At 40.0% G+C, this 25902-nt stretch overlaps 1 protein-coding gene across 2 annotated transcripts; it reads right to left on the bottom strand.

Moving 5' to 3' along the window:
* Positions 1-9835: 9835 nt before the first annotated feature.
* PLP1 (proteolipid protein 1) lies at positions 9836-25324 on the bottom strand. Of its 2 annotated transcripts, none has more exons than XM_024551589.3 (7): positions 25168-25324; positions 17319-17505; positions 16281-16542; positions 15039-15207; positions 14500-14573; positions 13055-13120; positions 9836-11959 (listed from the first exon to the last, which is right to left on the bottom strand). In XM_024551589.3, the coding sequence occupies exons 1-7, from the start codon at positions 25169-25171 to the stop codon at positions 11888-11890; spliced, it is 834 nt and encodes a 277-aa protein (XP_024407357.1). In that variant the 5' UTR covers positions 25172-25324; the 3' UTR covers positions 9836-11887. The 2 variants fall into 2 exon arrangements, with proteins under 2 accessions (XP_024407357.1, XP_024407358.1); XM_024551590.3 differs by having other exon boundaries at positions 16386-16542.
* Between the last annotated feature and the right edge of the window lie 578 nt (positions 25325-25902).

The raw sequence follows: 25902 nt of genomic DNA, 5'->3' as shown, positions 1-25902 counted from the left end.
TGTCTGTGCGCAAAGACAAAAATCATGTGATCATATCAAGATGGGGGAAAAGCATTTGATAAGATACAGCACCCATTTCTGATAAAAACACTCAGCAAAATGGGAATAGAGGGAGCATTCCTCAACATAATAAAGGCCATATAGGAGAGACCTACAGCCAACATCATACTCAATGGACAAAAACTTAGAGCTTTCCCACTAAGATCATGAACAAGACAAGTATGCCCTCTCTCACCACTCTTACTCAACATAGTATTGGAAGTCCTAGCCACAGCAATCAGACAAGAAAAAGCAATAAAAGGCATCCAAATTGGAAAGGAGGACATGAAACTGTCACTGTTTGCAGATGACATGATAGTGTACATGAAAAATCCTATAGACTCCACCAAAAAAATTCTCAAACTAATAAATGAATTTGGCAAAACTGCGGGATACATAGTCAATACTCAGAAATCAAAGGCATTCCTGTATACCGACAATGAAACTGCAGAAACAGAAATCAGGAAGAAAAATCCTATTTGATATAGCAACAAGAAAAATAAAGTACCTAGGAATAAACCTAACCAAGGAGGTTAAAAACCTGTACGCAGAAAACTACACAGCACTGAAGAAAGAAATTAAGGAAGACAGAAACAAATGGAAGCGTGTACCATGCTCCTGGATTGGAAGAATTAACATCATCAAAATGGCCATACCACCCAAAGCGATTTATAGATTCAATGCAATCCCTGTTACAGTACCCATGACACATTTCACAGATATAGAACAAACATTTCAGAAAATTATATGGAACCGTACATGACCGCAAATAGCCACAGCAATACAGGCCTACCTTAAAAAGATGGAACATTTGAAACAAACAACCTAACCCTATGCCTACAAGAACTTGAGCAACAACAACAAAGACAAATGAGAAAGAAGTACAAGACAGGAGGGATCAAAGTACCTGATATCAAACTGTATTACAAGGCCACTGTAATCGAAACAGCCTGGTACTGGCATAAAAACAGGCACATGTACCAATGGGACAGAATAGAGAGCCCAGAAGTAAACCCAGTGTTTATGGTCAATTAATATTTGACAAAGGAGTCAGGAGCATAAAGTGGAGTAAAAATAGCCTCTTCAACAAACGGTGTTGGGAGATCTGGGCAGCTACATGCAAATAAATGAAACTCGATCACCAACTTATACCATACACCAAAATAAATTCAAGGAGGATAAAAGACTTAAATATAAGTCGTAACACCATAAAAGTCCTGGAGGATAACTTTGGCAGGAAAATCTCAGACATTCCATTCAGCAACATACTCACAGACACGTCCCCTAAAGCAAGGGACATAAAGGAAAGAATAAACAAATGGGACCTCATCAAAATAAAAAGCTTCTGCATGGCTAAAGAAAACATCAGTAAAATGAAAAGGGAACCAATTGTATGGGAAAATGTCTTTGCCAATGATACCTCGGGTAAGGGTTTGATCTCCAAAATATAGGAAGAACTCACAGGACTCCACTCCAGGAGGACAAACAACCCAATTAAAAAATGGGCAAAGGACTTGAACAGACACTTCTCCAAGGAAGACATACAGAGGGCCCAGAGACATATGAAAAGATGCTCAGCATCACTAGCCACCAGAGAGATGCAAATTAAAACCTCAATGAGGTACCATGTCACACCAGTCAGAGTGGCCAACATAAACAAATCCAGAAACAAATGTTGGAGAGGATGCGGAGAAAAGGGAACCCTAGTACATTGTTGGTGGGAATGCAGACTGGTGAGGCCACTGTGGAAAACAGTATGGAATTTCCTCAAAAAACTAAAAATGGAACTGCCCTTTGACCCAGCAATTCTGCTGCTTGGATTATTCTGTAAGAATCCTGAAACACCAATCCAAAAGAACCTGTGCACCCCAATGTTCATTGCAGTGCAATTTACAACAGCCAAGTACTGGAAGCAACCTAAGTACCCATCAGCAAATGAGTGGATCCCAAAACTGTGGTATATTTACACAATGGAATTCTACGCAGCAGAGAGAAAAAAGGAGCTTGTACTCTTTGCAACAGCATGGATGGAACTGGAGACCATTATGGTAGGTGAAAGAAGCCTGGCTGTGAGCGACAAATACAATATGATCTCACCTTTCACTGGAAAATAATCAACAGAAGAAAAAAGCAAACAAAATATATCCAGAGACTTTGAAGTTAAGAACAACCTAACAATAGTCAGAGGGGAGTGGGGAGCAGACACTGGGGAGAGGAGTTTACAGGAACTACTGTAAAGGACACGTGGTCAAAATTAAGGGTGAGGGTGGAGGCAGCGGAGGGAGATGAGTTTTGCTGGGGTGGGTTGGAAGGATGGGAAGAAAATGCAGACAACTGTAACTGAGTGACAATATTTTTTTTAAAAAAAGAAAAGATTGGGGACCCAAATAAATAAAGTCAGAAATGAAAGAGGAGAAATTACAACTGATATCACTGAAATAGAAAGACTGTAAGAAATTACTATGAAAAACTACATGACAAGAAATTTCAAAAGCTGGGTGAAATGGACAAATTTCTGGAAAAATACAATGTGCAAAAACTGAATGAAGAATAAGCAGAAAGCCTGAACAGCCCCAAAACAGCTAGTGAAATTGAAGTCGTAATAAAAACAGTCTGAGCACACAAAAGCCCTGGACTAGACAGTTTCACAGGTGAATTTTAGAAGACATTTAAGGCAGAGCTAACTCCTATCCTTCACAGACTATTTCAAAAAATCCAAGAAGAGGAAAACTGCCAAACTCTTTTTGCTAAGCCACCTTCATCCTAATCCCAATACAAGATAAAGACCCAAACAAAGAAAGGAAACTACAGGCCAATATCACTGATGAACATAGATGCCAAAATCCCCAAGAAAATATTGGCAAACCGCATCCAGCAATACATTAAAAAGATCAGACACCATGATCAAGTGGTGTTCATCCCAGAGACACAAGTATGGTACAATATTCACAAATCAATAAACACAATATATCACATAAACAAAAGGAAAGACAAAAGTCACATGATTGTATCGATAAATGTGTAGAAAGCATTTGATAAAGTGCAACACCCATTTATGATAAAACGCTCAACAAAGTGGTAGTAGAGGGAGCATTCTTCAACATAATAAAGGTCATATACCAGAAACCTACAGCCAACATCATACTTTATGGACAAAAAATAAAGCTTTCCCACTAAGATCAGAAACGAGACAAGGATGTCCTCTTTTACCACATCTATTCAATATATATTCGAAGTCTTAGCCACAGTGATCAGGCAAGAAAAGGAAATAAAAGGCATCCAAATTGGAAAGGAGGAAGCAAAACTGTCATTGTTTGTGGATGACATGATGGTGTAAATAGAAATTCCTATAAACTCCACCAAAAAACTACCTGACCTAATAAGTGAGTTTGGCAAAACAGCAGGATACAAAGTCAATATTCAGAAATCAAAGACATCTTTGTACAACAACAAAATATCAGAAACAGATATCAGGGGGGGAAATGCCATTTGCTATAGCAACCATAACAATAAAGTACCTAGGAATAAACCTGACCAAGGAGATAAAATACCTGTACTCAGAAAACTACATAACACTGAAGAAAGAAATTAAGGAAGATATGAACAATTGGAAGCATATACCACATTCATGGATTGGAAGAATTAACATCTTCAAAATGTTCATACTACCCAAAGGAATTTATAGATTCATTGCAATCCCTATTAAAATACAGATGACACATTTCATAGATATAGAACAAACATTTCAAAAATTTATATGGAAGTTTAAATGACTCTGAATATCTGCAACAATTTTAAGAAGGAAGAACAAAGTTGGAGGGATCACCATACATGACATCAAACTATATTACAAGGCCATGGTAATCGAAACAGTCTGGTACTGGCGTAAGAACAGACACATAGATCAATGGAACAGAATAGAGAGCCCAGAAACAAAACCAAGTCTATATGTTCAATAAATATTTGACAAAGGGGACAGAAGCATAATCTTTAGTAAAAATAAACTTTTCAACAAATGGTGTTGGGAGATCTGGACAGCTACATGCAAAAAAATGAAACTTGACCACCAATTTTCACCATACACAAAAATAAACCCATGGTGCATAAAATACTTAAATATAAGTTATGACAACATAAAAGTCCCAGAGGATAACAAAGGCAATAAAATCTCAGATATTCCACACAGCAATATTTTCACCGATAAGTCCCCTAGAGCAAGGGACATAAAGGAAATAATAAACAAATGGGACTATGTCAAATTAAAAATCTTCTGAAAGGCTAAAGAAAACATCAGCAAAATGAAAAGGACCCAAAGACCTTATTCTTTGTAGGGTGAGCTTCTGTGGTAGGAGTTCTGTGTGACTCACTAGTGCAGTCTCTTTGATCTCCTTGTGTGGATACTCTAGGGTTGCCCTTTCTTCTATTTGTGTAGGTTCTCTTGTTGCACTTGGTCTTTACCTGTTGGTGTCTCCTTTGTTGGAAAACATTTGCAAAATGAAAAGGGAACCAAACGTATGGGAAAATATATTTGCCAGTGATACCTCAGACAATGGTTTGATCTCCAAAATATATAAAGAACTCACATGACTCCACACTGGGAAGACAGAGAAGCCAATTAAAAAATGGGCAGAGGACCCAAACAGACAATTCTCCAAGGAGGTCATACAGAGAGCCCAGAGGAATATGAAAAAGTGCTCAGCATTACTAGCCATCAAAGAGATGCAAATTAAAACCACAATGAGATACCACTTCATTCTGGTCAGAATGGCCATAATAAACAAATCAACAAACAAGTGTTAGAGAGGATGTGGAGAAAAGGGAGCACTAGTGCACTGTTGGTAGGAATGCAGACTAGTACAGCCAGTGTGGAAAACAGTGTGGAACCTCCTCAGAAAACTAAAAATGAACTGTCTTTTGATCCAGCAGTTCCACTGGTGGGACTATGCCCTACGAATCCTGAAACAGCAGTCCAAAAGAACCTATGCACCCCAATGTTCATAGCAGCACAATTTATAACAGCCAGGTGTTGGAAGCAACCTAAGTGCCCATCAGCAAATGAGTGGATCGAAAACCTATGGTACATTTACCCAATGAAATACCATGCAGCAGAAAGAAATAAGGAGCTCCTACCCTTTGTGACAGCACGGATAGATCTGGAGAGGATTATGCTAAGTGAAATAAGCCAGGTGGTGAAAGACAAATACCATATGATCTCACCTATAAGTGGAATCTATTCATTGAAACAAAGAAGAAGCAAAATATAACCAAGGACATTGAATTAAAGAACAAAGTGACAGTAACCTGAGGGGAAGGTGGTGGTGATAATGGGTAGAAAAAGGGGAAGAGTCATCAAGTAACATGTGTAAAGGACACATGGACAAAGCCAAAGGGGGTAGTTTTTAGGGTGGAAGTGGGGATTGGTGGGGCAGGGGGAGTGGCGGGGGTAAAATGGAGACAACTGTACTTGAACAACAATTTATAAAAAGAAAACAAAAAGAAAAAATATCTAAAGTACTTTGTAGAGACCTCAATAAAATATTGCTATTCTTGTTGGAGGTATGGCTGCCTGTACACTGGGCCAAGATTCTTTTCAGGTATGTATTTTAGGTCTTCTTTAATGTTGAGACAAATAGGTGATCAAAACCCCACTTCATAAAGCATGACATTAAATTTTTTAAGTGGAAATATTTTAATGTGGTTATAACCATCTTAGGTACTAAAAGCAAACAGAAGGCAAACACACAATAATAGCAACAACACACATGCACACATACACTTCAGTAAGAAAAACCTGGCTTTGAGAAATGCAACTTACTTGTGTCCTCCCAGATATACTAGCTACAGAATACATCCCATGGTGTGTACTCTATAAAATGATTGGTGAATAAAAAGTTGGGAACTGTGACTGAAAATTATAAATTTTTAAAAGATTTTATTTATTTGTTTTTAGAGAGAGGGGAAAGGAGGGAGAAAGGGTGTGAGAGAAACATCAGTGTGCAAGAGATACATCTACCAGTTGCCTCTAACACATTCCCCACTGGGGACCCAGCCCTCAACCAAGGGATGTGCACTGACTGGGAATAGAACCAACAACCCTTTGGTTTGCAGGCTGGCACTCAATCCACTGAACCATACCAGCCAGGGCTGAAAATTATCATTTCTTTTAGGAAATTTGATATGTAGGGTTTTTTTCCTTAGCAATAAATAGCTGAGGCATTGCTTTACTAAGACCACTCTTAAGTTGTGGTAAAAATATCATATGCATATAGGACAATTATTATGTTTCTGATCACACTTTTTGTTAATGTGGCCTGCTTTCAGATTTTAAATGAAATGAGAGTCCACACAATTCATATCTGGTATATTTTGGCACATGGAAGAGAGCTTTGATCAAAAGGACCACATTTCCTTTCTATTTTTAAGTGGCTCTACATGTAAGCTGAAGTCATTAAATAAAATTAGAGCCATCTATACATTTTCAAATATCAGTTGGCTTGTTTGGTTTTAAATTGTAGCCCTCAGATCCAGCTTCATGGTTTTCCCTTTTCATGTTTGAAAGGTAGAGTTTCACATAGTACATGGACTATCAGTGAAGCTAATTTCTTCTGAGCCCAGACTATAAATACCACAGCATGCCAGACTCTTTCTCTAGATACAGAATTGCATCCTAAATCTTCTTTTACTTGGCCTTTTGTTTTTCCTGGAACTGTAGAAGTTTCTCCTTGATTCTGTCTTTTCTGCTTTCTGGTCAAAGGATGTTAGTTTCATCCTTTACCTCACTTCTGTCTCCCTCCCTAATTCTATTTGTGTTTAGTTGAGTTCTATGAGAGCAGAGACTTTTGTGTATTTTATTCATTGCTGTATTACTAGTAACAGCATAACACTTGGCACAGAGAATTTATTAAATAAATATTTGTTGAAGGTTTGAATAAAATGTTAAGGTTGGATTTCTTTTGATTATTTCATAATCTGGAAAATACTTATTACTTTATCTAATTTTTCTTTCTTTTGGAATAAAGTATATCAGTTCAAGGAGTACCAGAGCAGAAACACAGGCAGCAAAATTTGCAGGACAACAAAAATTGTGAAGAGCATGGTTGCTTGTTTCAACACAAGTGAGTGAACAAGGAAAATCTTTCCCAATTTGTAGATATTGACTTGAATTCCATACCTGCTATTGAGACAGGAAAAGGCCAAATTTTGATTTAGCTTGTGTGAGAATCAATTTTTCTTCCATTTGTTACTTAATATTTATCAACCTAACTGTTAATGTCAAAATAGACACACTATCTATGCTCACAGTAAAGAAATTCAGAGAGAAATACCTTGTATCTTATCACATAGCCTTCCATGGCTTCTCAGATTTAGCCTTGATGGAAAGCAAAAGTAATGATAAACAGCCCATGTTTGTATAAATCCCGATCCATGTGCCCTCTAACTCCTCAGATGACTGAGTGGGTGAAAACACGCACATGCATTGTGATAGTGTGTGCATAATACTGTGACATGTAAGGTCAGCAGCAGGGTGACATAGAGAGGTCAAGTCACAAGCTTTCAGGACTCTAAATTGAAGTTTTGTTTTGTCAGGGCCTAAGAGAACCGGAGCCACGTGAAATTATGGCCCTTAACCACAACATCTCCCACATACTAAGAAGAGAATTCAGATGCCTTTGCAGTCAGCTGGTTAGATTGCTTTTTGCATGCTTCTTGCCTCCACTCCGTTCCACCCTAGGAGACGTCTCTGTTCTGGTTGAGGCTGAGTGAGAGCCTTTAATATAAGATCATATCTTTATCACCTTTCTACCCACATGGCCCCCAAACTTGAAACTCCCAGGTTTTAGCATAAAGCTTAATATGTGTTCCATAAATGTTTGTAGACTCTATTAATGAATAAACAAATGTAGCTCTGGCCACATTTGCAGCTTCAACACCCTGCATAACTGTATGCATTACTGACCCTGAAGATAGGAAAAGCAACATAACTGACACTGTAAGAAAATGTTTCTTGTTTATACTCATGCATCTTGAACTTTGGCTGATCTAAACACAAAGACAGCTCTTTCAGTTCAGAGAAAGGAGGTTTATGATGTGTGGGAGAGCTAAAAACAATGGGCTCAATTGATACACTGGAGATTCTCTCAGCTTCTAAGGGCCTGGAAACTCCATCTATAGTTCGGTCCCAGAGGGCAGAGCTAAATAAGGGCAGACTAACACAGCTTTCTTGGGAACTAGCTTTCTGCTCCTCTGAGGGGAAAATACATTCACTTTATAGCATCATGAATCGATTCTCCAAAATATGGTGCTGTGCCCTTTTTTTGCCAGTGTCTAAAAATAAGGTCTTGTCATATCTTTATTCTTTTTGTCTTAAAGTCATCCAACCAGACTTGCTTGCATATCATTAATTGTGATGAAGCAGCAATCAGGAAATTAAATTGAAACAATTTTTTTATATTTACTTTTACTGTATTTTCTCAATTACCATTTATCCCTCTCATATGTTCTTCCACCTCCACCCATGAAACTATTTTTTAAATGGCTATTTTAATTAATTAATTTGTTTGTTTATTTTTATTGATGTTCAAATATAGTTGTCTCCATTTTTCTACCACCACTTTTCCCCACACCACCCATACCCACCTCCCACCCTCGATCCTACCCCTCTTTGGCTTTGTCCATGGGTCCTTTATACATGTTCATTTACAGCCCTTACTCTTCTTTCCCACATTATTTACCTCATGAAACTATTTTTGAATGGAGCTCCTTAAGCTCCTTATTGACAGCTGACTTGTTGCCCCAGTAAAGTCTCCTTTCTCTCCAACCATGTTGCTTGCCAGCTGTGACTATAAGACAATGAATCTACACCTAATTTTAAGTCAGATTTCTTTTTTAAAGATTTTATTTGTTTATTTTTAGAAAGAGGGGAAGGGAGGGAGAAACAGGGAGAGAAACATCAATGTGCTTCTCATGTGCCCCCCATTGGGGACCCGCCTGCAACCCAGGCATGTGCCCTAACTGGGAATCAAACTGGCGATCCTTTGATTCACAGGCTGGCACTCAATCCACTGAACCACACCAGCCAGGGTTAAGTTGGGTTTCTTTAGGCTGGTCATAAGAGTTCTGACCAAGAGCACCAGATTCTAGCCTGGGATTGTCACAGGCATTTAATGCTGTGTCCCAAGGGCTAGTGGGTTGACCAATAGAATAGTATGTGTCCCTCATTATTTTAATACTGTCCTGCCACAAACTGTTTAAATTTATATTGCTCTTACCATATGTGCTCTGCCTTGACATTCAATCTTTCCTCCAGTACTTTCCAGATAAAGCTCAGCATTACTCATGTATGAAGCATTAAGGGCTCATTATTGGGAAATTCAAATATTTCAAAGAAAAGCTAAGAATAACTTAATTCTAAAGACACCAGAGCAGGGCACCATTATTGTATTAAAGAAGTAACCCTGTTTGATTCTGAATTAGCAGACCACTCTGAAACCTAACTTAAGATAAAAGAAACCTTAACCCAGGCAATGAATTGTTTTCAAGATCTGAATTCTAGTCCAAGCTCAAAAGTGTTCTTTCTGGGTTTCTTTGGGTTATCAGTGTTGCCTTTATTTCTTAGTGTCACCAGCTATAAAACTAGAAGTTATTTATCTAATATATTTTAGAGAATTGTTGTGAGAATGACTTGGATGACCTGAAAAATTAATGTCCTTCTTAAACAAAGCACAATAAAGATATAATTATTTGAGTTCTATTATGGGGTTAAAGAGAACAATTCACCCAGAGGACACAATGTTTTATTGAGAACATTCTTAATTTTATTTTCTTTAATTTTATAAAATACATTTTGTAAGATAAGTTTCTAAAAGCTTATCCATTATGTGTGTTAAAATTGAAATTCTATATCAGAAATGAGGGGAACTCTTGCAGTTGATTAACTCTCTTTGTGTGTGTATATGTGTATGTATGCCTGGGGGAGTTTCAGGAAAGGCTGGTTATTTATGTTGTTAAATCAAAACAAAACACAAGGTATGGGTTACTTCACTTTTTTTTTTTTTTTTGATCTTGATTGGTTTCTTACAGAACCTTTTGCATCTCCTTCCTCTATGCAGCCTGGAAGCTTATCTCGTATACTGGTGTGAAAACAAATATCAAGTGTCTTTTTATAAAGATATTATATCTCCTTAAACACTGCTGAAACCACTTTGGGAGGGAAACATACAAGTTTTTACAACAAAAGAGCCACCTACAGTTATACCCATAAAATCTTTCTTTCAATAAAGACAAATCAGCCTTTTATCTCTAAACCAAAGTTAATAAACAAGAAAGAGAAGACTAAAACCAGAGAGCTATTCAGATTTCAAAATCTTTCCACCTTTCCTTTTCTGTGGAATCTTGCCAACTAAATAGCTGACAAGTGGTGCATTCAGTTATGTGTTCTACACCAGGAGAGAATTACCTGTATGATAAATCCAACTCTTTAACACACCAAGGTAACATTGCTATATCAAATCATTTCCTACTAGCTAGAAAGAACAATCAACTAGTAATTAAAATAATAGGTTATTCAAATTCACCAAATCTGTTTCTGCAAAAGGCAGAATAATTTATAGAAGATTGCAATAGATGCATGGAACTAGCCAATTTTATGTAACATTTGTGATGTTTACTATCCAATTTTCATTTGTTAGAGAATCATATTCAAAGAATCATTCTCCAGACCTTTCTGGTACAAACCCATCCAAGTGAAAAACAAACTGGAAAATGTGAAATGTGCATCAGTCTAAAACAAATCAAGATCTTCAAATCACCTACAGTGACTGAATGGATAATACCCCATGAGAAGAGCACCATTGTGAAGATATGACAGAGGCCAGAATACACAACTAATTAACAGGAAAAAAAAAAAGACATGCTATCATAGAGTGATCTACCCTGTGTCTATCAGAGGGCTGGCTCAGTTTACACCATTAGCCACTAGCAACTGCTGCTTCTTAAGTGAGTCTTTTTTTTTTTTAATCTGAGCTAGTTTCTCTCTATTCTCAGCTCCTTGGAAACTACAGGGTTGTCATGGTAGCTGCTCTTAAGGAGGAGGGAGTGAGAAAATGCTGATAACACCCTGTTTCTCTTCTCTAATGAGGTGTAAGACCAGGTTTCTCCTCTGTCTACACAGACACTAAGCTCCCTTATGCTATAAGTAAGGTTGGCTGAGTTAGGGCTTAAATAGTCCTTTACCATTGGGGTCAGTGCTCTCTTTCTATGGGTGAAAGATCCTTGCTTTGACCCCCTTCTCCCAGCTGCAATAGATAGATTTGGGGAAATGCTCTTATTGTTTTACTGGCATTCCTTTATTCTTTCTATCTTCAGTAGTAATAGGGAAACAGGACTGAATTCTCTGTTTTGCATACCAAGGAGAATATATTTGGCCCCTATAGATGGTAATAGGATCAGGTACATTCCTTCTTTCGACCTGAGCATCTTTCTTTTCACTTTGTTTCCATCAGTGGAAGTGCCCTTTGAGAAGAAAACACTCCCTGGTCCTCAGGAGATGCTTGAAAGTTGCGGTAGATCCTCCATTTCTTTGTGGCTTGCAGTTGGGGAGTCACCATCTTAAGCATTTCCATTTCTAGCAGGAACAAGCTGTGAAGCAAAATGACTAAAACAAGTACATATGAGGGGAGAGTCCACAGAGAGACATCAACCACCACAAGACTCTCCTTTCTTGTTACACTCATCAAGTAAGAAGAGGGCCAGTCAGTGGCAAAGGCAAAGAGTTAACATGGGAGACATAGTATGTAGGCTGTGCAGTTAGAGCCTTGCTAACTAAGGAAAGGGAAGTTTCTACAGGCAATCAGAACTTGGTGCCTCGGCCCATAAGTTTAAGGACGGCAAAGTTGTAAGTGGCAGCAATCATGAAGGTGAGCTGTAGGGAACAGAAGAGAGAATATGAGTGTGAGTAGGAAAGGAAACTATCTCTCTCCTCCAATATTCTTGGGAATGAGGAAGGAATGAAATAAATTATAGCTAAATAAAGGAAGAAAACCTGTTTTTTAAAAAAGTATCACATCCCAGGCTTTTGTCCTATCTACTTGACTACGAGTCTTCTCTGAAATATTTCCTTCCAATGGCCCAGGCCCAGAGAATGAATTTGTCAAGGATTTATTCCACACCTATGCTAACAGATATTTCCTGAGGGAAGTGAATTATACATGGGCTCTGACATCATCATACCCACATGTCTGAGTGACCTGGAATGATAGGTTGTTTGCTGCAGGTAACACAGCCCTCCAGTGCTTAAAGCATCAGTTTATTTTACAAAATGAGAAACAACTAGACTATATAATACCCTCAGCAGTAAGGACCAGGAGTTCTGTGAGGTTATCCTTGAACATTCACCACTTATTCAATGACTTCAGATAAATTGCTTTACCCTTCATTCCCCTAGGTTTTTAATGTGAACAATGAATGCACTACCTTGACACTGTCCTATAATACCACCAACGGGACTTGGAATATAGAATTACATTATAGTAATAACAATTCTCATACTGTTAGGGTGCCCTTCCTGTTTTTACAGGATAGTAACTAAATCCCTTGGAGAATATCCAAGATGGAGTCATATTTACAGTATATAAAATTTCAGGCTTTAGAACACTAGGTTTAGAAATGTTTCAGTGTTCTTGAAACTGATCTAAGATGTGTTGGGAATTAACTGTAATGTATGACTGTAAGTCATTTGATGATATCATGTGCTCTGTAAATGCTAAATATTATTATTCTTGACTATGAATCTCTTACCTCCTCTTTCCTCATCTGCTTTGTTCCTGTCTAATTTCTGGTTTTCATGCCTTGCCAACACAAAGAAGAAGTGCACAGTCTCTACATTTTGCTGTCTCTTCCCAGTAGCTTCTCTCTATCATTTTAAGGTTAGAAGGAGTCTAATCTTTGACTTTCAATATAGGTGGACCCCAGTTATTCAGGTCCATTTATTTGCCAGTATCATTCAAAGACAACTCACCAGCGAAACAAGTGTGGCTGCAGCCCCCACAAATGCAGCAATAAACAGGTGGAAGGTCATTTGGAACTGCAAGAAAATGCAAAAGGAAGAACTGTCTCTTGCAACAGAAAAAAAAATATGCTCTGCTATATATCATGAATTCAGCTATTTTTTAGAAAAAGATTTTATTTATTTTTTTACAGTAGAGAAGGGAGGGAGAGAGAGAGGGAGAGTAATATCAATATGTGGTTGCCTTTCACGTGCCCCCTACTGGGAACCTGGCCTGAAACCCAGGCATGTGCCGCAGACTGGGAATCGAACCCTCAACCATTTGATTCACAGGCTGGCATTCAATCTATTGAGCCACACCAGCCAGGGCAAATCCAGCTTTCTGAATATGTGTTGATATCTTTCTCTGTGTTATTTCTGCATCTCTAAGTTGTCACTTCTCTGACAGTAGATGTTCCATTCTTCAGTGCATACCAAAATACCTAGCCCCATAACACCCAGAACACAGAATACACATGAAATATTCATAAAATATTTTAATCAAGTTGTTCCTTACAATTGTGACCAGGATCCCAAAATTTTAAATCAACATTTTGTTTTCTAATAAATTATTTGTTGTCTTCTTCCTCAGGATTACTTTTATTCCTCTGCTTCATTTGTGTATAATATCTGTTCTCAATATAGTATTTTCCTTTTTCAAATGTACTGTTTTTTACTTCTCACTAGAGATTGAGAAGTTCCAAACTAAAAGTGTTTTGTAAAACATATGAACATCTCTAAGCACAATTTTCTTGATGGGGTTTTTTTAACTAAAAGAATGAAAATTTTCATTTTGGGGATTTTACCATTAGGCTCTATCTTCACCTAAAGTTACAAATTTCTCTTTTCAGGGAGGGGGTCTTGGAATGGAAGGCTTTCTATGCACCTCTAGGGAACATAGATATTTTACCATCTATGATCATTGGCTCAGGCACACTAAGCCAATATGTTTTTATCCTCACGTGAGGGCATTTTTTTCATTGTTTTTAGAGAGAGAAGGGAAAAAGGAAGGGAGAGAGAGAGAAACATTGGTGAGAGAAAGAAGCATCGACTGGTTGCCTCCCGTACACAGCCAGACCAGGGACTGGCATCTGTACCAGAGATCATATGCATCTGGACTGGGGATTGTTCACATCCAGATCAGGGGTTGCATGTGTCCACACCTAGACCAGGGATCAAACCATCAACCTAGGGATGTACCCTGACTGGTAAATGAACCTGCAACCTTTCAGTTACAGGATGACACTCTAACCAACTGAGCCATACCAGCCAGGTCTAAGCCAATATTCTGTAGAAGACAATGTCCTAACTCAAAATCCAGCAAACAGAAACTGTTATCCTTAAAATTAAAGGCCACAGGTAGGAATTTGTATGATACTAGCCATTCCACTGTAAAGCAACCTAAGTGGCCTACTCACCTCAGCTGTTTTGCAGATGGACAGAAGGTTAGAGCCACACACCTTGCCAGGGAAAGCATTCCATGGGAGAACACCTAAGTAAGACACACAAGTCAACTAAGGTAAGCTCCATGGAGTTGTAGGGCTATATGAAGAATTCTCTTCAGAGCCCTTCTTTCATTTTTAATCATCCTGGCTGGAAAGTTGGATCCTACTAACAATCAGGATTCTCTTTTCTAAAGATTTACCAAAAAATAGAAGGTAATATTGAACAATTGTAAAATCTTGTGTTTGTTATTGAAATGTAGTATTCTGGGTTGAGAACAGCAGTCAAATAGGATAGAGTTGTTTATACAGCTAAGAAATCTCCTCCCACTTTCAAGAAGTTTCCTTCCAAGGGAATAAACATCTCCAGTTTCAGTTGAGAGGGGATAACACACTAAGATCCAGGCATCCCCCTTACTTTTCCCCATAATTACCACCCTCCTTACCCTAAGAACCAAATTTATAGTGGTTCCATAAAGGGGTTGAGAAGCCAAGGCACCAATGCACTAACTCACCATACATTCTGGCATCAGCACAGAGGCTGCCTATACTGGCAGAGGTCTTGCTGGGGGAGGCAATAGACTGGCAGGTGGTCCAGGTGTTGAAGTAAATGTACACAGGCACAGCAGAACAGGCAAACACCAGGAGCCACACAACAGTCAGGGCATAGGTGATGCCCACAAACTAAAACAATTGACATGGGTTGGTTAGAAATGAGCATTAGCCTATAGATGTTAAAACACAAAGTGGGAGATCCTGGAGTGGCATGTGACAGAAATGGAACCAGATTCCAGGGATCTCCAACCAAATGAAATTAGTAAGCAAGGAACCTCTGACAAATGTCATTGGCAATATCTACTAGAGAACTGGCCCTGAGTGTGATGGAGGATGGCAGGAACAGGTGGGGGGTTGGAGTGAGAAGGATCCCTGGGTTAGAGAGGCTTCAGGAGATTTGTTGGGCAGATAAGGTGTGAAGAAATCAAAATAGATCTTGAAAGAAAGTCGTGCCATTTCTTGCCTTAGGCTGAGCTTAGAAAATGTTTCTTGTCATAAGACTTTTGATCCTTAGTCATTGAAGAAAGCCAATAGGAGATTTAAATTTCAGATTCAAACAAAACCTTTCTAAGTCAGCTGCTGGTCACAAAAGACATCACTACAACCCACAGATGTTCAGCCCCCAAAGGACCTTTAACTCTAGAGACTGAAAACCATTCTGTGCTTCAGTAGAAACACGGATGGCCTTCAGGCAAAAGATGAAGTATTAAATATGCAGATTTATCCTAGTTCCCCCTGGGACCTCCAACAGTGTATGATCCCAAATATTGTGAATCCCACCTTGGAGTCAATTATTTCATTTCCATGATCCACCATCCCTCTCAGATTAGCTACCTATGGCTCAGCTGCATGGGTGACATTTTAGATTTAGGCAGTCAGATCTATTCTTGGTATGGTTCCTCCGAGGAGGGAAGTAAAGGGATACCAACAGATGACTTAGAAATGGTCTGATTGTACCAAGCATCCCATAAAACTCATGCTTTTTATTTTGAGATGAAATTTTCTAGGGAACTTCACAAAGGTGAGGCTAAGCCAGATAGGCACCACGTTCTTCCTGACCTTGTTCAGCTGTAGCCATCACTTCCTCACTAAAAGGCCAGGCACCTGGAGAGGACCCAGCCTTGTGCGAGGGTGAGGCCACAGACTCACACCCAATTGTCCCCCACCCCTTGTTATTGCCACAAAATCCTGAGTATGATCACCTTGTCGGGATGTCCTAGCCATTTTCCCAAACAATGACACACCCGCTCCAAAGAATGAACTTGATGTTGGCCTCTGGAACCCCTCCCCTTCTGGCCCCCTGTTACCGTTGCGCTCAGGCCCTTGCCGCAGATGGTGGTCTTGTAGTCGCCAAAGATCTGCCTGACTGCACCGGTAGTGTAGAAACCCTCAGCCAGCAGGAGGGCCCCATAAAGGAAGAAGAAAGAGGCAGTTCCATAGATGACATACTGGAAGGCATGGATCCTGCATTAACAGATAGACAAGTAAGACCAGAGAATCTTATTAATTGAGGAACCAGTTCCCTTCCTGCATAAGTGAGGTGGACACTTAAATGGGCACCTAAACAAGGCTCAGGAGTCTTTAGAGGGATCACTAGGCTCTGTCTCCATGCTTTCACCTTATCTGGATTGAAGTAAAGGAAGACAAGGAGTGTGTGGCTAGATGCACAAGTTTCTCCACCCACACCTTGCCTACCCTATGACCTGAACAACCAGAACTCTACTCTCCTTTGCCTAACCCTTCAGAGATGCTCCCTCAGAGGAGAGAGGAGACAGGAGATAGACAAGAAGACAAAAGAAGGAACAGGAACCTAAATTGCTCTAGGAATAGAAAAAGCTAGTACTGGGCCTGAGCATACTCAAGTGGTGTGTCAAACCAAGTGCAGTGACCCTACTCTGTCCAGTCATTATGCCTCCCCTGAGTTATCTGTACCTACCACTTTGGAAGCTCCAACTCAGTCAATGTTAACCCTACTGAGCAAAAGTTTGAATGCATGGAAGAGAACAAGGGCTGGGAGAGTTGTAAGCAGACAGGCTCCTCTTTTCTGAACCTGGCTCTTTCCCCTTATTTATGGGTTCAGATGTGGCATAAGTGAAATCTGCACACAGAAGGAAAACTCAGGAATCCTTCCCGATGCCACACCAATCCCCTGCTTGTCACTAAGGTACTCATGAGCTCTGTACTTCCAAGATGGAGAGAAGGAAAAAGAGAGGGGTTTGTGTGGGATGACAAGTACTCACACATTGATAAGATACTCATAGTCCTGGTAGTTTTTGGAGAAATAGGTCTCAATTAGTTTTTCTGTACCAGTGAGGGCTTCATGTCCACAGCCACAGAACAGTGCCACCCCAAAGAAACACAGTCCAGTGGCCACCAGGGAGGCAAAGGGGGCCCCTACGAGACATCTTGCACAGCACTCTAATAAACCTGGGGAAGAAGGAGGGGAAACAGTCAGGGATGTACAATAGGAAGGCCATGCCACTCATACCTCTCTATCAAACCAGTCAGGCCCTATGCTCACATGCATGGACGGAGTCTCACCTCAGAGTCCAAGAAACAAGAGAGTGTAGAGCTTTAGGCTTCTGGAATGTGAGATTGACCCTAAAACTATGCATTCCAGGTGGGAGAAACTTTGGAAATTGCATGCTCCTGCATATTCCTGAATATTGTGTAAATATGCTGCATGGAATAGTTGATTCTTAGTCTAGATATATGGACAGCAGTCCAAGGAGATGGAGGGAACTGGCAGAGGACAGAAGATGGTAATGGGAGAGTTACTATTATTATTCCCAATAACAAAAATTCTTAGTGATTACTGAACATTTTTCCATGGCTGATTTGTCCCCTTATATTGCTCCTTAGCCAATGTCCCATCCTCTCAGTCTTACATAGTATTTCTGTCAAAATGGCTACAAAGAGACTTTCAAAGTCAGCAGAGCATGAAATGTCTTACTGGCATGACAAAAACAGACCAGGGCCTTGGAACACAGGTGTCTTAAAGCGCTAACAGTCCATGAGATCCCCAGACCTGCTGAGACAGGAAAAGCACACAAGAAGTCTCAGGCTCCAAGAGCAGCTGTGCCCCAACTACTAGGTCCATGGTCTAAGGTGCCACATGAAGTAAAACTCAACAAATTTTAAGTAGATGACTGTCTATATGGGGAAAGGATGGCTCCCTCCGGCTTCTTGGTCTGGTCCCCACAAGTAGAAGAAATAAAAATGTTAATCTTGTCAGAAAAGAATTCTTTATATATATACATATATAAATACACACACTGATTTTACATATCTATTCATAAATAACATAGATATGATATATGAAGTATTTCATATTTTTGTATATTATTATAGGTACATATGAGTTGCTTATACACATATATATACATACACATGCACAAATAATCAGCAATTGTGCTGAAAAACTGCTATTTTGGAAAAGCATCTTAGGAATTCTTATAAAAAGAAAATAAATTGTATTAATTTTTAGGTTTGAATTTTTACACAAAGCTCACTTATTCATACCAGAGTATCAGGGACTACAGGAGTCCTTTGCCCAACCTTCCTAATACTGGTACAGTTTCTTTTTAGCCCTTAGTGCTTGATCATCTGATGATTTGTGTGGCTGAATTGCATCAGTCTGAACAGATTCTAAAGGACCAACTTATCTCTACAATGGGAAACTTGAGGTAGAGGCATTTGTCTCTGTTCTCAGAGATACAGAATGAGTGAGTCTTATACCTACCATCCCCTAAAATGACAGCCCTTGGTCCTCAAAGAGCCTCTTCTTCAAAGATTCTTCTATATCACACCATATATTAGGCTTGGAAGCCCAAGCCAAGCAGAGTAAGTAGTTAACATTTGCAACAGAATTGAATTTGTTTTCTTTTCCAAGAAATGAAGCACTGCTGTCAAAAAACTTGGCCTCGTTTGGAAGCAATTTGTAGCTGTGCTGCTGTAAGTAAAGGCAGAGTTTACTTAGCATGAACTTTGCAATAGTGCTTGGTAAGAGTGTCTCATCAGAACTGGTTCATGGTGTGTGTGTATATGTATGTGTGTGTTTATTCATGCAAATGTGCACACACATGTATGTGTATACCAGAGAAAGAAACACAGCATTTGAAATTATTATTCTCAGAAAAAAATTTAGAAATTGATCTTCCTCTTTCATAACAGTTTAAAATTCTAGTGCATCCCACAAGTCAAGAAAAGGAGCTTGAGCCCTGGCTGGTGTGGCTCAGTGGATTCAGCACTGGTCTGCAAACCAAAGGGTCACTGGTTTGATTCCCAGTCAGGGCAGATGCGTGGGTTGCAGGTTAGGTCCCCAGTAGGGGGTGTGTGAGAGGCAACCACACATTGGTACTTCCCTCCCTTTCTTTCTCCCTCCCTTCCCCTCTCTAACAATAAATAAAATCTTTTTTAAAAAGGAGCTTGAAAATAAGCAGTGCTGCCATTTTCTTTCTCTGCCTATACAACCTTTTCCCACCCCCAAACTCTTAGACTTTTCTAGTAAAGAAGGTCTCTGAAGCCTGGAGGTGGGGGGAGGGAAATGTCAGTGACCCCACTGTTCCCTCTCTCCCTAACACAGGGTCAAGGCTTAGACAGAGCCCTCCATGCTCCCTCAGACAAAGAAGCCTTGTTTTTCCCAGAGATCTCAGGAGCCTCATTGGTATTCTGCAGGGGCCCGCAGCCTGGGCATGAAGAGGGGGTCAGAATGAAGGAACAATGGCAGAACTGTTTGTTTAGAGTAAGGAGAGCCATCCACCCTAGCAAATGACTATCCTGTGCCCACTCACTCACCCCAGCTTTTTCACCCTGGTAAGGGCTAAATGGTGGTGCAGGTGTGATCAGAGATGGAGGAACTTGAAGTCTTGCTAACTAGAGAATTGTACTCTAAGTTTTAGCTGATGCCCCCTCCAGAGTTGTAATCCTCTTTAATGTATCTGATCCTTTCATCATTATCTACATAACCAAGGAGTGTCATATGTATTGTTCTTACTGGGTGATGAAGAGCTAAACCTGATACTCTCATTTTACATCCATTTTTCCTCTATTTTCTTAGAGCTCAAATAACATAGCAAGTCCTTTTCTGTTCTATGGCCACTCAAAGAAAGAGACAAAAGGACATAGGCTTTAATGAATCTCTAATGTGGAGTCAAAAATAAATGACCCTAGATAAATCTATCATTGTTGAGCTATAAACAGTTCAATATCAGCATAAGCATCAAATGTCCATCTCTTCACAATCAAAATGAAATGTTTTTTCTGGGGTCATTTAAGTCCAGCAGAAGTGAAAAATCTGTCAGTCTATCTAAGTAAAATATCAAATTTTGGGTTCCAACAGGGAAACATGCAAGAAATTGTGTCTTTTTCAAAGTAGCTGACAATCTAAACATTCTGAGAAGAGTCCATTGGGTTCACTTTCATTTTTCATAGCCCAAGGAATGTCCATGGGGGTGAGGGAATAAGAGCCTAAAGCCACAGGCTCTCCATTTCAGAATCCTTCACGGTTGAAAGGGTATTGGTGTAATTCTGGAAGGCTGTGAGGGATTCTGAAGTTTCTTGCCTCTCTCAAGAAACAGTCTCACATTTTCCAGGCTAAGTACAAACTGCAACATAGTAGAGTTGTCATAAAAAAGAACTGTATAGTAATCATATTACCCAATGCAACTCAGTTGGATTAAAGCAACTAACTTTGATGAGAGATCATAGAGGAAAATAATGACCCTCCCCTAGTGTTTCCTTTTAATTTCTGTTTATGTGGATTCAGTACAGCTATTTAACACATTAGTACTAACCTAGATCCTATGATAAACACAAGGGAATTATAAGGCTCAGTCCCTTTCTTCAAAGACCTTTCAGTCTTGGGGAGAATAAACTTATGTCTGTGAATCAAAGACAAAAGCTACCTATCATCTTGTGTTAAAATGTATGTAACCAAATCCTGTGGGGAAAATGTAAGGAAGGGAAATATTCAGTGTTGACTAGATTTATCAGCAAACTCCTCAAACTACTCTAACGGATCTGTGATAGAACTTCAAGCTCTTTTCACCAATGCTCTTCACAGGAGTCTGACAAAGATTGACAGGACTGTTGTGACATGTCCATATCTATCCAAGAGAACGTGTTGATCCTGATGCTGGCACTTTAAGCAGGAACCAAGAGCTCACAATCCCTCCCTCCTTTCCTGTGCCCTGGGCATGCGTCAAGAATAAGCTCCATGGTGGAAATTCATTGTGAATCTGGAAACTCATCAAAGGGAGGAAAGGAAGGGCTCCATCAAAAGGGATGGTAGAAAGAAACCAATTGTGCATTGCACAATTCCCACCCTGTCCCTTGAACCCAGCTAACAAAGGGAAAAATAGAGCCCTATACAATATAGCTAAACAACAGGCAGGCTCATTGAGTAAAAATCTGGCCCTATCTCCCTAGGTCTCTAATCTGCACTACAGTCTTACCCTCCTCCCAGATCCCACCCCTTAACCTCACCCCATGAACAGAGGCCTTCTTGATCGGAGCCTATAAGCAGTTGACAGGGCCAAGATGCTAGAGCAGCAGTGACTGGTACTGGGAATGGATGGGGATCACTGGGTGGGTTTTAGGAGTAAAACAACAATCATCAGGAGGTACCAGTGACAAAGACTTTTGCTTCTGGCCTTATCCTGGTCAGACAAAGTCCTGACTATAGTCTTGTCTCTCCTACATGAAATCAGCTCTTATACCACATTCAAAAGCTGGAAAGGAGCCGTGCAGCCACTGGGGCATGGGAATCCAAGCCAGCTTGATAGACAAGTCATGTGGACAGAGTTAAAGCAAAAGAAATCCTAGCCTCCTCTTCAATTGGCTATTATTATTACCATGGCAACTGCATCTGGACCACCTTGTTTCCTATACTCTCTGCTCCTCCACAGCACACACACACACACACACACACAGAACCAATTTCTGCCCAAACATTGGGAGGCTGGGGTAGAAGTTTTATTGTTAAACTCTATCCATAACAAACTGCCTTCACCTTGCCCACATATAAGAAGGTAAAAAACAAGCAGCTGACACTAAGCTAAGAGACAACATTTTTCATACCTTATTCCTTAAGTCAGTCTCCTACCAATGTCTCCTTTCTTCTTGGTTGCAGTGTAAAGCTGATCTGGAGAACTTTGTTGTCTTCCTTGGGATATCACTGACTCTTTCAGAGTCCTGCCTGGCAGAGAGCTCAGAGGCCAGCACAGAGCAAACAGATCGCCCTTAGGATCTTTTGAAAATAGCCAGGGAGGAATTAATCCATTAGTAATCACTGAGCTTATGATATAAGTTTAGCCCCTGGCGGTGGGAAAGGAAGGAAAAGCAGTTTTGTTTGCCTTCCATGGTTGATGTGACCCTTCTTGATCATCTCACTATTCTGACTAGATCTTACCCTGGACCTGAATTTCTGTGGGCAAGGAAGGCATTTCTACTGTTGCTTTCTTTCAAGACTAAGAACTATCCCCCGATGATGGTTTTCAGGGCTCCAGGGTAATACACAGAAAAGCAACAGGAGAAAAAACATACCAGTCTGGGGTTCTGCCTTGATGGGTTTGAAGACTGTATTTCCCCTGCCCAACCAAGTCCCAAGAGGTTATTGAGCCTTATTACTACTGAGATAATTTTGAGAGAGTACCTCTAGTTGTCAGGCTGTTGAGTAAACTGGCTTTCCTAGCGCAGAGCCAGAACAAAATCCCCTGAAAACAGAGCAGATTTTTACATCTGCTTGGCTCTCCAAGAACTCTCCTGGTTCTGCAGGACTGAGGTGAGGAGTGGGGTACAGAATACCATCCATGATCATTTCAATAAGCATCTCTAAGAAGAATAAGTAAATGTTCTTGTTTGGATCTGGTTTCTTTTTAGCTCCTGGCATTCTTGTGGCATTCTTGGCATAGGGTGGGATTCAGTTAGTCTTCAGGTATTTTGTAAAACTGGACCCCTGCCCTGCCTCCACACTTTGCTTGGTCTACACCAACTTACTCTGAGCTAGCCAAAACTACACTGATCAGCAAAGAGCCACCTTTGAAGGGAAACATCAAAGTCTGGTTACCAGGATAACAACCACTGTTCTCAGACATTAGGCTTACAGGAGTCAATGTTTTGCTGTTCAGTAATGGCATTGTGTTACTTACTGAACAGAGACTAATCAGCTACTGTTCTTTGGCTCTTTTCTGGTTCTAGTGTTATCCCAAAGACTCATTTGGAACATCTTCCTTCCAATTTGGGGCAAGGTTTAAAGAACCATCATTTCCCCCATAAATCTTTTGTGCAGACACTACTGAATTCATTGTTCCTCTTTGCTTCCAATGCTACAGCATTCTATACGGTTGAGGTAGTGAGCTCTCTTTACCTGAACGTGATTAAGAAGAGGCTGTAGGAACATTTAATTAGGTACTGTAAAAGGGACTATTGCATTAAGGTTTGGCTCAGATAGCTTCTAAAGTTTCTTCCAACCACATATTCCATGATGTAATTGTCTACTACAATTGTTAAAGAGCCACACACTTTCATCCCCTGAAGAATATTTAGCACCATTCTTTATTCCCTCTCCATTTTTAAATCACAACCTACCTAAACAGCTGCTCTGACATCAGATAGGTTTTCTGATGCCAGGAATTGGGAAGTAGTTGAGTTTCTCCCACATTCACCTCTCACCTGGCCACACTGAATTGGTAAAATGATTCTTACCCAAGTGCACAAAGTGCACACAAAGAAAACTCAACCACTTTGGAAAAAATAAGAGTTAACCTACACACAAATTATTATATAATAATTGGTATTATCATGATTTACAATGGTTAGCCATTTTCAAAGGACTTTTACATCATTATTACTTGATTTTCACAACCTTGAAAGCAGACAAAACAGTTATTGTGATCCTCATTTTCCAGATGAAAAAGTGATCATTCACAATGACGTACCAAAGATCACAAAGTTCATATGTGGCAGATCTGGGATATAAACTTGATTGTATTGACTTTTAATTCAGTGCTCTGCCCTCTTAATTATCCTACCGGAAAACATGCTGAAAAGAGCTCTCTTGATGTTTCAGGATAAAACAACCTAAAGGCTGACACCAGGTTATTAGAGTTGAAAACCTATCTTTCTGAATGTTACTGGAGTCTTCTGGGCACTACATTTGATGATGAATATACAGGGCTATACATTTTCATTTTATTTAGGATGTATTCAAGCTGCTACTCTTGTTTTCCCATGTGTGATCAACGTCTACATGTTTCTGTAGTATCTCGTGTGGACAAATACCCTTGTGCTCTGTACACCTTGCTCTGAGTAAACATTACCAAAAACTAAACATCATAGCTTCTCTCTTTGTTCATGGAACCTGGGAAAGCCCTCAGCACTCAACCAAGTCAACAAGATCCCTAAGGCCCTAGCAGCCTCCTTGTTATAGCAGGGATTTAGAGTTTGGACTATGCCCTCATGAAGGCTAAACCTGTGAATATTTGTTGGATATGGCCACCCATACATACATGCAAACACACACACAACTACTCATAACCATGATAAAGCCATTGAAGACTTTATTTTCATTTTCTGAACTTCAGATTGGCCTTCTTGGCCATTGCCAAGCCTGAATCCATTTTGCCTTATTCACCAATTTCCTACTGTTGCCAAACAAGGTCCAAATTTTGTATCAAGCAAGCAGTTATTTAGTACATCTGAGAGGTACCCAACAATCAGTTGCCTCCAGCAGAACCAGGGATGTCAGCTGACATGGCCATTACCAGGGTCTGAGAACCAAGGGGGAAAAGAAAGTAGAAGAAAGTGAGGGTTACGAGTACATGTAACCATACTAACCTGCCGGGCATTCTCTCCAAGGACCTATGGGACTTTTCAGGTGCTGTGCTGGAATTCTTTGCTGATAAAGCATCAATCTCACTACAGCAGAGAAGGAGTTAATCTAATTGAGTACTAAAGAATTAAAAAACAAACAAGTGCCACAGCACAACTCACTTAAACCATTGAAAACCCTGAACCCCAAAATTGGAAATTCTCTTGTGCATTCCTGTGCCTGTTTAAATATTCCATGCTAAAGTTTTTGAAACTCACCCATGTCTTTGGGACTCTCACTTCAACTGTAGCCGGCTGGCTAGTCTGCTTTACAGCTTTGTTCAGCTGGAAGGATCCTGGTCTCTCTAGTCTCCTTCTTCGGTCCTTTACTTTTTCTCTCTTGAATGTCTTTGTCCTTTTCTCCAGCAATGAAAAGGGCTTACTGATTGACAGCCAATCCCCTTAAAGGGATAGGGCTGCTTTCCTCCTCCTTTCCTCCTCCCCTTCTCCTCCCCTTGTCCCCACCTCCTCAGGGATACTCCTTTCTCTAAGGGCCCCATCTTTTCTGCCTTTCACTACCTTTTTTGCTTTTTTTTTAGTTTTCTTTTTTTCTAAGAATCACCTATATGGAATTTCACTTTGCTGCAAAGACATCTAGAAATGTGTTTTGGGCTGGAAATGCAAAAAAAAAAAAAAAAAAAAAAAAAAGTGGTCCTAGAAGCCTCCAACTGATACTTAGATATATTTGGTATAGGATGTGGCAGCACAAGTGTCAGAAGCCATGGAAGTGGTAGCTCTGGTGAGGGGTTCAAGGTCAAAAACCTAGATTCTATCTTTCAGAGTCCTTCCTTCCAACTCTGGCCCCAACCCCAACCTTCACTCATAGCTGCCCTTGGCCCTATCCACCTTTCCCTTCTCCCCACTCCTTGGCAAATATGCACCCACCCCACCCAGCTCCAGAAACACAATAGAGAAGAAAAATTTGTCTTTTAAAATAATATCATCTAACTGAAT

The sequence above is a fragment of the Desmodus rotundus genome, chromosome X (genome assembly GCF_022682495.2).
Source record: "Desmodus rotundus isolate HL8 chromosome X, HLdesRot8A.1, whole genome shotgun sequence".
In the NCBI taxonomy this organism is placed as follows: Eukaryota; Metazoa; Chordata; class Mammalia; order Chiroptera; family Phyllostomidae; genus Desmodus; species Desmodus rotundus.
This window is presented reverse-complemented; position numbering and strand designations above follow the sequence as displayed.